The 12,647-nt window shown below is 35.3% G+C and overlaps 1 protein-coding gene across 4 annotated transcripts in view; it reads left to right on the forward strand.

The window, feature by feature from the left end:
- The window catches only part of LOC149792003 (uncharacterized), a 105,410-nt gene that overhangs the window by 46,289 nt on the left and 46,474 nt on the right, over window positions 1-12,647 (forward strand). For all 4 annotated transcript variants that reach the window (XM_089970497.1, XM_089970499.1, XM_089970500.1 and 1 more), the window contains exons 11-12: window positions 4,752-9,263; window positions 10,884-11,021. In XM_089970497.1, the coding sequence (XP_089826623.1) occupies window positions 4,752-9,263; window positions 10,884-11,021 (4,650 nt within the window). The remainder of the gene's footprint in view (window positions 1-4,751; window positions 9,264-10,883; window positions 11,022-12,647) is intronic.

The following is a 12,647-nucleotide window of genomic DNA, read 5'->3' on the forward strand; positions in this document are numbered from 1 at the left end:
TGTGCAACATACCCACCATGGCAGCCATCTTCAAAATATGATAATTGTTACTCCTCGTGAATGGATGGTCATATCAGTATGACGTTTTTAGTGAAAGAATTCCTATTATGTCTAGTTAGTCCTAAATGAAAATAGTACTGATTTAATGTGCAGTATGGCCTCCATGGCAGCCATCTTGAAAATATTAGGTTATTACTAATCCTATTGAATGGATGGTGTTATCAATAAGGGGTTTTCACTAGCAGACTTCTTGTAATTTTTGGCTGGTCCTAAATAATAATGTGGTAAATCTGACAACTACAATGACAGCATGTTAAAAATCTTTGTATCACAACTCTGTTTGAAAGGAGTAATATTGGAAAGAAGAGCTTTAACCAGATGACCTACCATACAGCCATCTTGAAAACATTGTTATTGCTACTCCATCTGAATGGAAAGTCATATTTTGAAATTATTGTTACCTCCACTCATCTCATCTGTATGGTTATATCAACATTGATTTTTAGCAATAGCTCTCTTGTGATGTCTTGATGGTCCTAATTGAAATAGTATCAGTCATTGCCAATTTTAACTTTTTGGACTTGGACTCTGTTGACAAAACCTTGGCACAGTTAAGCAAGAACCGCTCAAGTTAGACAAACAAAACTGGGGATCAGCTATTGTGGTGTGTCCTTGGGCAAGGCACTTAACTCCAATGGACTTGGGACTACATAACCTACGTGTGTTGCTGTGCCATAAAGCACCAAAAACCAAACCATCCAGACAATGTGACTGGCATACTTGATGATGTGCTTGGATTTTCTGGGTTTTGTATCAGTTTATCAGATATTAGTGATGTACATCTTAAGATGGTTGTTTGGTTTTAATAGCATTTCTAGATTTTCATGTCAGTACAACAGTTGTCTGTCTATATATAACTTTTGGATATAAACCTTAGACCACTCAGCCACTCAAGGCCCCAACAAGGTGAAGAAAAAACCCACAAAGACCTGGAATCTCTCTCTCATATATCAGGCCATATTCTATTTTGATCATGAGTGCAAAAAAAATGTGAGGAATAAATATGCGTCTCTCTCTGTATCTCCCCCCCACCAAATGTGGAAAAAGCATTTTAGCATAAATGATACAATTTCCCTATTGTTGGTAACCTGAAATAGCATACAGTGATGCTTTTAATATTTATGAAACTGGAGGTTATTATAGTTTAATTCTACATGGCATCACAAATTTTATCCTATCTGCAACTTGATAAATTTTCATGTCAGTGTCATTATATGTAGCTAACAGTATATAACACATTTAAAATACTTCTTGTGAAACAGAATATGTTCTTTTAGTTACATTTATTGATCCAGACCAGAGAGGATGCTCTGTTACAGAAGGGCCCCGAGTGGCCGAGTGGTCTAAAGCGCTCTCCATCATGGATCACTGCCATCTCACCTCTGTTTGCATGGGTTCGAGTTTCGGGCTCGGACAATGTGGTTATGTGAGAAAGCTTGCCAGTAGCTTCTCGTGGGTTGGTGGTTTATTTCGGGGTTTTCCCAGATTCTTCCTCCACCATTAATACTGGCCGCTATGTATAGCCTATCTTGCGCTGAAAAATGGCGTTAAACCCTATAACAACAACAACAATTGTTACAGAAAAGGGTAAAATTTGCGATGCTGTGAGGAACAAAGTAAAACTTATGAAGCCAAGGTATTGATCTGGCCTCCTTGTCTTATACTCAACATCAACTTTATATGGATGAAGGATGGAAAATTTGCCAAATTCGCTCATTCAACTTAAACTCTGTAATGACTTATAGGCAGGCAAATATGGTGCATGGAGGAAAAAATGAACATTGGGTCATGGATTTAATAAATTCTGTGATAAATATTCACTTCTGCATTATATACATTGAATCAGTCCTCACTGAGTCAAAATATATGACAGTTTGTGAGATTTTCATTGTCAATTTTTAAAAAAAACCTGACCTCAACAGCGAACATTGTTACTTTAGTGGCGAAGGAAATTGTACCTCTAGAATTAAATTTTCCAAGATTATTTTAAAAAGTGAATATTTATTGCAGAAATGAATAAGTCACTATTGAGTGCCTGTGATAATGATATGTGTGACCCCAGTTTGTTGACCTGGTATAGGCCATGGGACTGCACTGTTTCCATTTCTGGAATGAACACTTAGTGTCTTATGTTGGTTAGTTGGTGTTAATGGCACTTTCATCATATTATTGGCTGTATCATGCATAGGAATGGAGATCAAAGTGTCATCCCCATGACACACAGAGTTAGCCTACCCCAGATGTCCTGAGTGGGTATTGAACCCACAACACTTGTATGTTAAGACCAATGCTCTACCAACAGAGTGCTGCAGCTAATCCCAAGTCTAGGGTGTTGTCAGGCCATCCATCCATTATCATATTGATTTCTGGGCCATAACTTCTATGGCTGAAAAAACTTTTTTTACAAACTTTTGTCCAAGTATATATTATGGCTAGTTGGCATGCCATGCACCCCAGCCACAGGACTGAGGTCATGGCAAGGAAAATGTGATTTTATGACTCGTATCCATATTTGGATTTGAGACCCAGAAAATATTTTATTTCAACTTTGCCCAAGCATATATCATAAATATACAATGTGTTGCTTATCATAACCACACCGCCTGTTATAAAGTCAAGGTCTCAGTAGGGGAAAATGTGATATTTTATTTCTGTTCTTCTCTGGAATATAATTTTGAACCTCTGAAAGTATTTTAATCAAACTTTAATTATATATCATGTATAGATCATGTTTTATAACACAGCCATGAGATTGCCTCAAGGTGAGTGTCATGGATATGGAAAATATAACCTGTATCCTTGTCCAGAGAAAAACTTTTGAACTCCTTTTAGATATTTTAATGTAACTTTGACCAGTTGTACTTCATGCCCAGACATTGTGTTAGAGGCTATAGCCACACCACATGCCTCAAGGTAAAGAACCATGGCAACGGAGAAAAAAAGTGACACCTGTTCATGCGTAGGTATATATTTGAATCAAGGAAGATATCCAAATGAAACTTTAACATGCTATATATTATGACTTGACAATGCTTTTTATATTCAGTGACCTATTCCCTACCTCAAGGTCACAGTCACAACAAGGAATAATGCATGCCAGTGTACTGTTTCCTTATCCAGGCTGTCATTTTGTAACCTGTACATATATTTTAATGAAATGTTATCCTTGGCCACACCTTATCATGCTGTAGTCAAGTCTCATGTTCAGAGTTCAAGATCATTAGTAGGGGAAAAGTCATGAGACGTGTATCATTGATATAAAACTAATCACAGTCAGATGGGGACTAAGTTCTGAATGTGATGACTTGTTTTGTATGCAAGGAAACTAATCATACACAGATATTGAGACATGTTGATTGAATATGAGGACTTGCTCAGTATGCTAGAAAACTATTCAGACACAGATGTAGAGACATGTTGAATATGAGGACTTGTTTAAACTGCTAGGAAACTAATCTGATATAAAGAGAGAGAGACATGTTGATGGTGAGCACTTGCTTAATATGCTAGAAAACTAGTCTGACATATAGAGACATGTTGAATGTGAGGACTTTGTTTCATATGCCAGAAAATTAATCAGTCACAGATATGAGGACTTGTTTAAAATGCTAGAAAACTAATCAGATTGGTGTTTTGAGCAGTGATTTACTGTTATGTCAGATTATGAGATCCAGACTTGGAGGACTTCAGACAGAGCAATATGCAAAAAGAAGTAAAATGTCAGTAAATTTAAGAAAACATCTAAATCTGTTTTACTCAAATAAAATTATGAAATAAAGTGCCTGTTTGGGTAGATGATATATGTCAGATAGGTCCCACCTGGTTGTTGGGGTGATTTACCTCCTCCCAGCATGTTGGGGGAGGTAGAATAGACCTGATATGGTCCCCTGCATGTTGGGGTGATTTATCTCCTCCCAGCATGTTGGGGGAGGTAGAATAGGCCTGATATGGCCCCCTGCATGTTGGGGTGATTTATCTCCTCCCCAGCATGAAGAGGGAGATAAAATTGGTCTGATATGTCCCCCTGCATGCTTTAAGAGGTGGTCAGTGTAGGTAGCTTTTTGCTTTGTGATACATTACATGGTGACATTCCAACCAAGATCTTAGACTTCTGACTGCTCCGGCAGCCTAGTGGTTAGAGCATTCACCTCAGATGCGGGAGGTCATGGGTTCGATCACCGGCTGAGTCATACCAAAGACTAAAAATGTTACTAACAGCTGCCTTCTTTGGTGCACAGCATTAAGAGGTTAGTGTTAGGACTGGTCGGCCTGGTGTCAGGATAATGTGACTGGGTGGGACATCATGCTTCATGTCTGTGGCATGATGCCCCATTGCTAGACATCACTATAAACTGCCACACTGCAGACATCATAGCAATATGACTGAATCTTTTTTAAAGCTATGTTAAAAATCCAAATCACACAAACATCTTAGAGTTCTTGAGGGAGTATAGTTCAGGTACAAAATTTGAGTTTTTATTTTTATCCTAGTTTTTATTCTATTTTGCCTTTATCTTCGTTTTCACTATTGTATATCTTAGTTTGTGATGCCTAAACCGACTTCTTCACTCTGTTTTCACGATTGTGTTTATATACCATTACACCTTATGCATATAAATATATTAACTTGACACTTCAAATTTATCTTGGTAGTAAAACTATTTCATAATTAGTTGGTCTTTTTTTAATAGGCTCCACACATAGATGGCAGTTTTGAAGATAGACTGAATGAAATGCATAAATATTTTAAAGATATCAAGAAGACACTTGATGATGTGAAGTCCAATAAAGATAAACTACAAGAAGAGAAACAGTGTCTTGATGAGAAATATTCTGAACTGAAAACGGAATTCAGTGTTGTGAAGGAAAAATGTGTTGCAACAGAAATTGCGGTTGCTAGGCTACAAGATCACGAACAGGAATTGAAATCAAAGGTCAGTGACCTTGAAAGTCAGCTCAAGGTCGAGACACTGAAAGTAGCAGAGTTCAGAGAAAGTTTGGCTGAGAAGGAGAAAATCATAATAGAGAGAACAGCTGAGTTGAGCAATCAAAGATCACACAGTGAAAGACTTTTTGAGGAACTGCAAACTAAAAGAAACGAGTTATTAGAAATGAAAGAGAACATTCAGAAATCTCAGGGAGAACTTCAGAAAACTAGTGAATTTTACAACATTGCTACAAAAAGTCAATCTGATCTCATGATTAAATTGAGTTCTTTAGAAGAAGAATTGAGAAAAAGAGAAAGGGATATTGCAGACTCAGAGGAAAGAGAACAGGCATTATTGGAAGAAAAGAACTTCCTTGAGCAAGAGAAGGAAGATATTGGAAAGAAGTGTTCAGTTATGGAGCAAGAGATAGTAAATATGCAGGAAATGATTAGAGAGAAAGTAAAGAAGATTGAGAATATAAGCTCAACTCAAGAGAAAATTGTATCTCATATGGATGAAATGAGACAGAAGGATAAAGATAATCATAATACCATCTCAGAACTCCAGCAACAGTTATCACAGATTACAGACAGTAAAAAAAGGTCAGAGAAGGAATATCAGGAATCTGTGAGAGATTTAGAGAGGATCAGGAATGAATTGTTAGAAAAAGTGGCCAGTACATCTGCAGAAAATGAGAAACTTCAAAGAGATAAAGATTCTTTTTCAAAACAAATTATTACATTACAAAGTGATTTCACAATCGCCATGGAGAAAAATGTTGAATTGGAAACAATTGTTGCTAAGCTACAAGAATGTGAAAGTAATCTCTTAACAAAGGTTGAATTCTTAGAAAATTCTGTTAAAGTGGAAACTGAAAAGTTGAAATCTTTGTCCAAAAATTTCCAAGACAAAAATGAGGAAGTAAGTAGTTTACAAGACATTAAAATAGAACTGGAATCAGACAGAGAAAAATTAAGATTGGAAGTTTCAGAAAATGAGAATGAAATATCAAAACTCAAATGGAAACTTAGTCGAGCAGAAGAAGATGTTCAGCGTACAAAGGAATTCTATGATCTCACTAGTAAAAATCAGTCCGAAATTGTGCAGAAATTAGGAAACCTTGAGGAAACAGTGAGACAGAAGGATGAGAAAATTTATGACCTTATGGAAAAGGAGAGAAAAGTCAGTGAAAAATTAGGAACTTTAACTAGTGAAAAGGAGAAGTTGATAGAAAATGTAACTAAAATGACTTTGCGTGTGGAGGAGCTGAATAAAAAGGACAATGAAAACAAAGTTGTAATTGAACAGTTGAAGAATGAGATTATGAAATCAGAGAAGGAGAAAACTGTTCTGAAAGAAAAATTTGAAGAAGAGAAAGAGGAAATGGAAGAGAGACTAGAAACTCTTAGTCAAGAAAAAGATGAAGTGGTCTCTAGTTTTGATTTGTTGCAAGAAGATCTCAATAAAGCTTGCGAACAGGAGAAGAGCCTGAGCTTAGAGGTGCAAAACTTGATGAACGACAGAGCTAAATTAGATGGCCAAATTACTGCTCTCAGCGAAGAATTAGAAAAGAAAGTGCAGAGTGAGCATGAATCATCTTTGATAAATGATCGTCTTCAAAATGAGAAGAAAACTTTACAAGAACAAGTGAATGAATTGGAGGGAAGCTTAGAAAGGATGATTCAGGAGGGTAAAATAAAGGATGAAAAAATTGACAAATTAGAAGAAGAAAAGAACAGCTTAGATAAGGAGATTGCAACATTGAAAGCAGAGGTAGGATTAAAATCTAATGAGATAGAGGAACTTGATCAGAAATGCAGTGATGTCACAAAACAGAAGGAAGAACTTGAAAGTAAAATGTCTATATTGCAAGAGGATTTGAATCAGAAAGTTCAGAATGAAAACGAAAGTGACATTTTAATTGAGGAATTGAGAACTGAGAACGTGCAGTTGGAAGATAGAATATCTTCATTAGTCGAGGAGGTAAAAGCCAAAGTTGCTGAAATTAGTGAAAAAGAAAGTAAACTGAAAGGTGTTGAAAATGACATGGAAACCCTGTATACTTCAGTTGAAGAAATGAAAGCAGAAATTAAAAATAGGCTTCAGCAACTTTCAGATGCTGAAAAGAATTGTGAGAATATTGTGAAAGAAAAAGGAGACTTGGAAGGTCAGGTGACGTCTTTAAAGTCAGAACTGGAGAAAAGGATAGAGGTGGCACAGTCGCTTGAAAAAGAAATGAAGTCATTGAATTCTGAAAAAGAAGAATTAATTGATAAGTTGAATCTTGTACAACTTGATCTTGAGACCGCTTCTCAAGAAAAGAAGGAATATGATGTAAACCTTGCTGCAATGCAAGAAGAAAATGAAATGCTAAAGCAAAATATACAAACATTTCAAAAAGACATTGAAAGAAGAGATCAGGTTGAAAGTGATCTTCAGACAAGTATTGATGCTTTGAGCAGTGAGAGAGATGATTTGCAAAGTAAAATCATTGTTCTAGAAAAGGAAATTGAACATAAGCAAGCCTTAGAGAAAGATGAGAATATGAATAGAGATAATTTAATTAAGGAAAAAAATGAACTTGATTGTAAATTGAACGAATTGCAAAAAGAAATGAACCTAAAGATGAAATTGGAAAAAGACCTAATTTCAAAGTTAGATGGGATGGAGAAGGAGAAGATGGACTTGGAAGAGAAATTTATTCTTCTTGTACAGGATCATTCAGAATTGCAAATTCAGCTTAGAGACAAAGAAAATGTGGAGGTAGAGATGAAACAAAAGAATGGTTCCCTATGCAGTACTATTGATGAACTGGAGAAGAGTAAAGAAGAATTGAAATCAGAGTTACTCAACAGATGTACAGATCTGGAGAAAAAAATAATTATCTTGATGAGAGAAAAGGAAGATGTTGAAAATACTCTGAGGGAAGAAGGTCAGAGTCATAAAGATGCTTATGAAAAAATTTATTGTGAAAAGGAAGAATTATTGTTACAACAGGAACTACTGCAGTCAAAAATAGACAAATTGCAGGATGAGAAGACCACATTGCATTCTAGTTTTGATCAACTGAGAGTTGATTTGTCAAATATTCAAACAGAAAAATGTGATTTGGAAGAAGAGCTTGGTGAAAAAATCAAGTCTATTGCTGAGCTAAGAGAGGAAGTATTAGATCTTAAGAAAGGTAGAGAACAGGTAGAAAATGAACTGAAGCTAATGTTGTCAGAAGTTGAAGAGAAAAGGGATGAACTTACTCAGAGTCTTGAGGAGGCTTGCAATGATCTGGTCTCTATCAGAGAACAGCTTGGTCAAACATCCTCTGAATTAGAAAGGGTTTATGAAGAAAAAAGTATTCTGGAAGCAGAAAAGAGAGAATTAGCATCAAAGCATCACTGCTTGAAAGAGGAAATGGCAAGAGTATCAGAGAGTTTAAAAACTATGACTAATGACAGAGAATCACTGGAAGAAAAATTTAATTTAACTCTGGATTCCTTGTCAAAATTACAAGAGGAAAAAGAAGGGATTTCAGGTGCACTCTCTGCAGTAAGCACAGAATTTGACAATCTTAAAATCTTGGCTGAAAATGTTGAAAGAGAGAAAGATGAAGAAATAGACAAATTAAAGTCTGAGGCTGAAAATAGAAAATGTCTGGTTAGCAATTTTGAAATGGAGGTTAATGAACTTAGAATTGCAAATGAAAAGAAAGATCAAGACTTGAAGAATTCATATAAAAGAATAACAGAACTTGATGAATATTTGGGTGAGTTAAAGGAGAACTTAGATGCTAAGGTCAGAGAATTGACTGATTTTGAAAAGATCAAACTTGAGATGACAGGGAAGATGGAAGAAATGGAAAATAATCTCAAACAACTAACAGAGGAGAAAGTTGATGTTGAGGAGAAGTTTAACTTGCTGACCAGAAATCTTGAAGAACAAAAAGAAATGAAGAGTAAGGAAATTAAAGATGCTGAGGAGACAATTGCTTCATTAGAAAACAAATTTTTACAAACCAAGATTGACTTTGAAAATATTGTTAGAGAGAATGAGAAAATTCAACAGGAAAAGGAAGTCCTGATAAAAGAAATGTCAGGGAAAGAGGCAAAGCTTGAAGAATTGCAAAGTGAGTTGGACAGGATGATATCTAACAGTGAGAGACTTGTCGAGGAGAAAGAGAGGTTGGAAGAAGGAGAGATGGAGATGGACACATTAAGACAAGAAATAATGGCATTACAATTTCAGCTGAGTACAGAACAGTTAGAGCACGAGCAAGCTTTGAAGGTAGTTTCAGTTTTAGTTCTATTTTAAGTTTCTCACTGTAATACCTGTAGCCTGTATTAAATAACCTCATTGGTGCATGGAGTTATCTAGTATGAGACAAAGGATGATAAATCCCGTTAGAGAATTAAGCTATTTCTACAAGTCCATATGAGAATAAAGCTAGTTCTACAAGCCCATTAGAAAATTAAACTAGATCTACAGCCCATATGGAGAATAAAGCAATTTCTACAAGCCCATATGAGAATTAAGCTAGTTCTACAAGCCCATTTGAGAATTGAGCTAATTCTACAAGTCCATATGAGAATTAAGCTAGTTCTACAAGCCCATTTGAGAATTAAGCTAATTCTACAAGTCTGTATGAGAATTAGGCTAGTTCTATAAGCCCATTAGAGAATTAAGCTAGTTCTACAAGTCCGTATGAGAATTTGGCCAGTTCTATAAGCCCATTAGAGAATTAAGCTAGTTCTACAAGCCCATATGAAAATTAAGCTTTAGCCTAGTTCTACAAGCCCTTATGAGAATTAACTAGATCTACAAGTCCATATGAGAATTAATCAATTTCTTTAAGTTCATATGAGAATTAAGCTACATAGTTCTACAAGCTTATATAAGGATTAAGTTAGTTCTGTAAACCCCTGTTTTCTATTTCTTCAACTCATATGTTCTTTACCAGAAAAATCCTTAAAGAAGAAACTGCAGTGCTTCTTTCTAACAGTATTTTGGGAATCATGAGTGACATGATATAAATGGCGTCACCTTATATTTCAGTATGTTCAGACAATTCTGGGTCATATAAGGGTATCTGATTATTTGAAAGCACAGTAAATGTGATTCTCAGAAACTGCAATCAAGTAAGAAAACCAGATAACATGTAACCATACAATTACAATTTAATCAAATGGGATCCATTACCATACTCTGTTATAGGATTTGCAGCAGTATATAGGGTGGTTTTATGGCAAGGGATCACTATATGGGATCCATGGCCATATTATAAGAGGACTAACAGTATACAGAGTGGTTTTATTGTGAGTGCTCAATCTGTTTGGGATAAATGACCATTCCCATGTTATAAGATGGACAACAATATGCAGGACTTTATAATGAGGGATGACTGTCTGGGCTACATGTCCATGTCATAGGAATAATGGTAACAGTATATAGAGGGGTTTTATTGTGAGTGGTCAGTGTATATGGGATCAATGCCCATACCCATGTTTTAAGATGGGCAGCAATACACAAATGACTTTATAATGAGGGATCACTATATGGGACCATGCTCATTTTATGGTAAGGACAGCAAGACACAGATGACTTTATAATGAGGGATACTATATGGGACCATGGTCATGTTATCGTAAGAGCAGCAATACACAGATGACTTTATAATGAGGGATCACTGTATATGGGACCATGCTTATGTTATAATAGTGGCAGCAATACACAGAGGACTTTATAATGAGGGATTATTGTATATGGGATCCATGACCAAATCCAAACTATATGAGGGGCAGCAGTATACATAGGGCTTTATAGTGAGAGATCACCATAAGAATGAAACACTAAAATTAAGACTGCTGTAAAAATTAATTTAAAGTGGTTTATCATAAACCATTGCAGAGTTCCGAGACAGATGAGACTGTTCTTACAGAAATGAAGACAAGAACAATGGAGCAGGAAGTAATGATTGAGGAGCTGAAACAAGAAATGCAGGAATTGAGGGCAGTTAGGGAGGAGGCTAGAGTTAAGAATGGACAGGTAGCTACTAGAGAAGGGTTGTCTGTCTTCACAAAAAGGCATTTAGTGCTGGTGACTAGTTCATATCAGGCTGAACCATGGACTTGAATAAAGATTTATGCATATTATATATGATTGCCATAAGAGGGGGCTTTTCATGCCATGATGGTGTCTGCCCTTTCATCTGTCTCTCTGTTACCTATGCCATTTCTGCTGATTGGGTGTCACTAGAATTTTGATATTGTGATACATCCAATACATGACAGTGTATTTGAACATATATTGTGAAAAGAGAAATATAATATTAAAGAGTGAACAAGAATTCAAAGTTCCCTGTGACTTTGATTTCTGTTAAATCTCTTTCACTGGACAAACATGCTTACTTGTGGGCAAGTCCAAGCATCTTCTCAAGTTGGACTGCATTGGCAGCTTGGATGGGATGATGTCGGTGTTACGAGAGTGTGATCTTAAATTAAGTAACATAAAAGAGTGAAAAGCAACAAACTTAGTAAAATTCAACAAGTAACTTATTTCCTTAGAATACAAAGTGAAAATGAAAAAAAACTAAGAACTTATGGTATTGTGAATTAAATCACAAAATAATCATAGAATTATAGACACAAGTCTTAAATATGAAAGTTCTGAATAAACTGTAGTTGAAATCCAAATTGAATCCAGTGATGAAAGTGTTGGTGTGTCTGTGATAACCTGTATAATGCAGATGAGCTATTGATCTTTTGTTGGATCACAATATCACAATCTGAGAATATATCCTATATCACAATCTGAGAATATATCCTGTTGTATTATATTTCACTATAAATCCAAGTCTCAATTTCCAAGAATGTTATGAGAGCACTTTTGTATTTCCAGAGAAGAAATATTTTGAATAATTCCAAATCTAATACTGTAGACAACAATAACTTGATTCACTCGGATGTCAAAGTACGAATGAATAATCTTTCCAGTGACAAGTATCTAAAGTCCTCTACTTGACCTCACATCACAATTAACATTTTCTAAAGAAACACTTAACCTAATGGAAAATAACCTTCTAGAAAGTTCTTAATGTTTACAAAACAAAATGTTAGTTATTATTAGTAAGTATGTTACTAAGATGTTATAACCTGGACAATGTCAGGTACACCAGGTAAATTGTATGGGAATCCCAATAACCTAGACCAAGACCCAAATAAACACATTTACTTCAAAAATAATTATCCTGATTATAAACCCATACACATAGAGAATATTTTAGCTATGTGTTAGTTGTTTATAGAATAATTTTTTTAATTTAAAAAAATCAATATTTCAGGTCAGGTAAAAAATGAACTTGATTTTGGCTAAGGTTAAGTCCAACATACAATGTTATATTACAACAGCTTATAAAGAAATGAAGAAGAAAGAACTAACAAGCAGTGCAAATGAAAACATGTTGCATATGCAGATTAGTACCTTAATAACATCACCACATATTCAGCACACTTTGAGCAATTCTAACACTCAAAATAACAGAAGTAATAAAATAATAACCATACATGCATGTAATTCATTTAAAATTCAGTTATGTCCAAAACAAACACATCTGTTAACAAATTAATGTACTAATCCAAACAGAATGAGCACTATTCATTCACCAGGTGTGTT

Source organism: Sinohyriopsis cumingii, chromosome 9, assembly GCF_028554795.1.
Source record: "Sinohyriopsis cumingii isolate HCF-2022 chromosome 9, ASM2855479v2, whole genome shotgun sequence".
Classification (NCBI taxonomy): Eukaryota; Metazoa; Mollusca; class Bivalvia; order Unionida; family Unionidae; genus Sinohyriopsis; species Sinohyriopsis cumingii.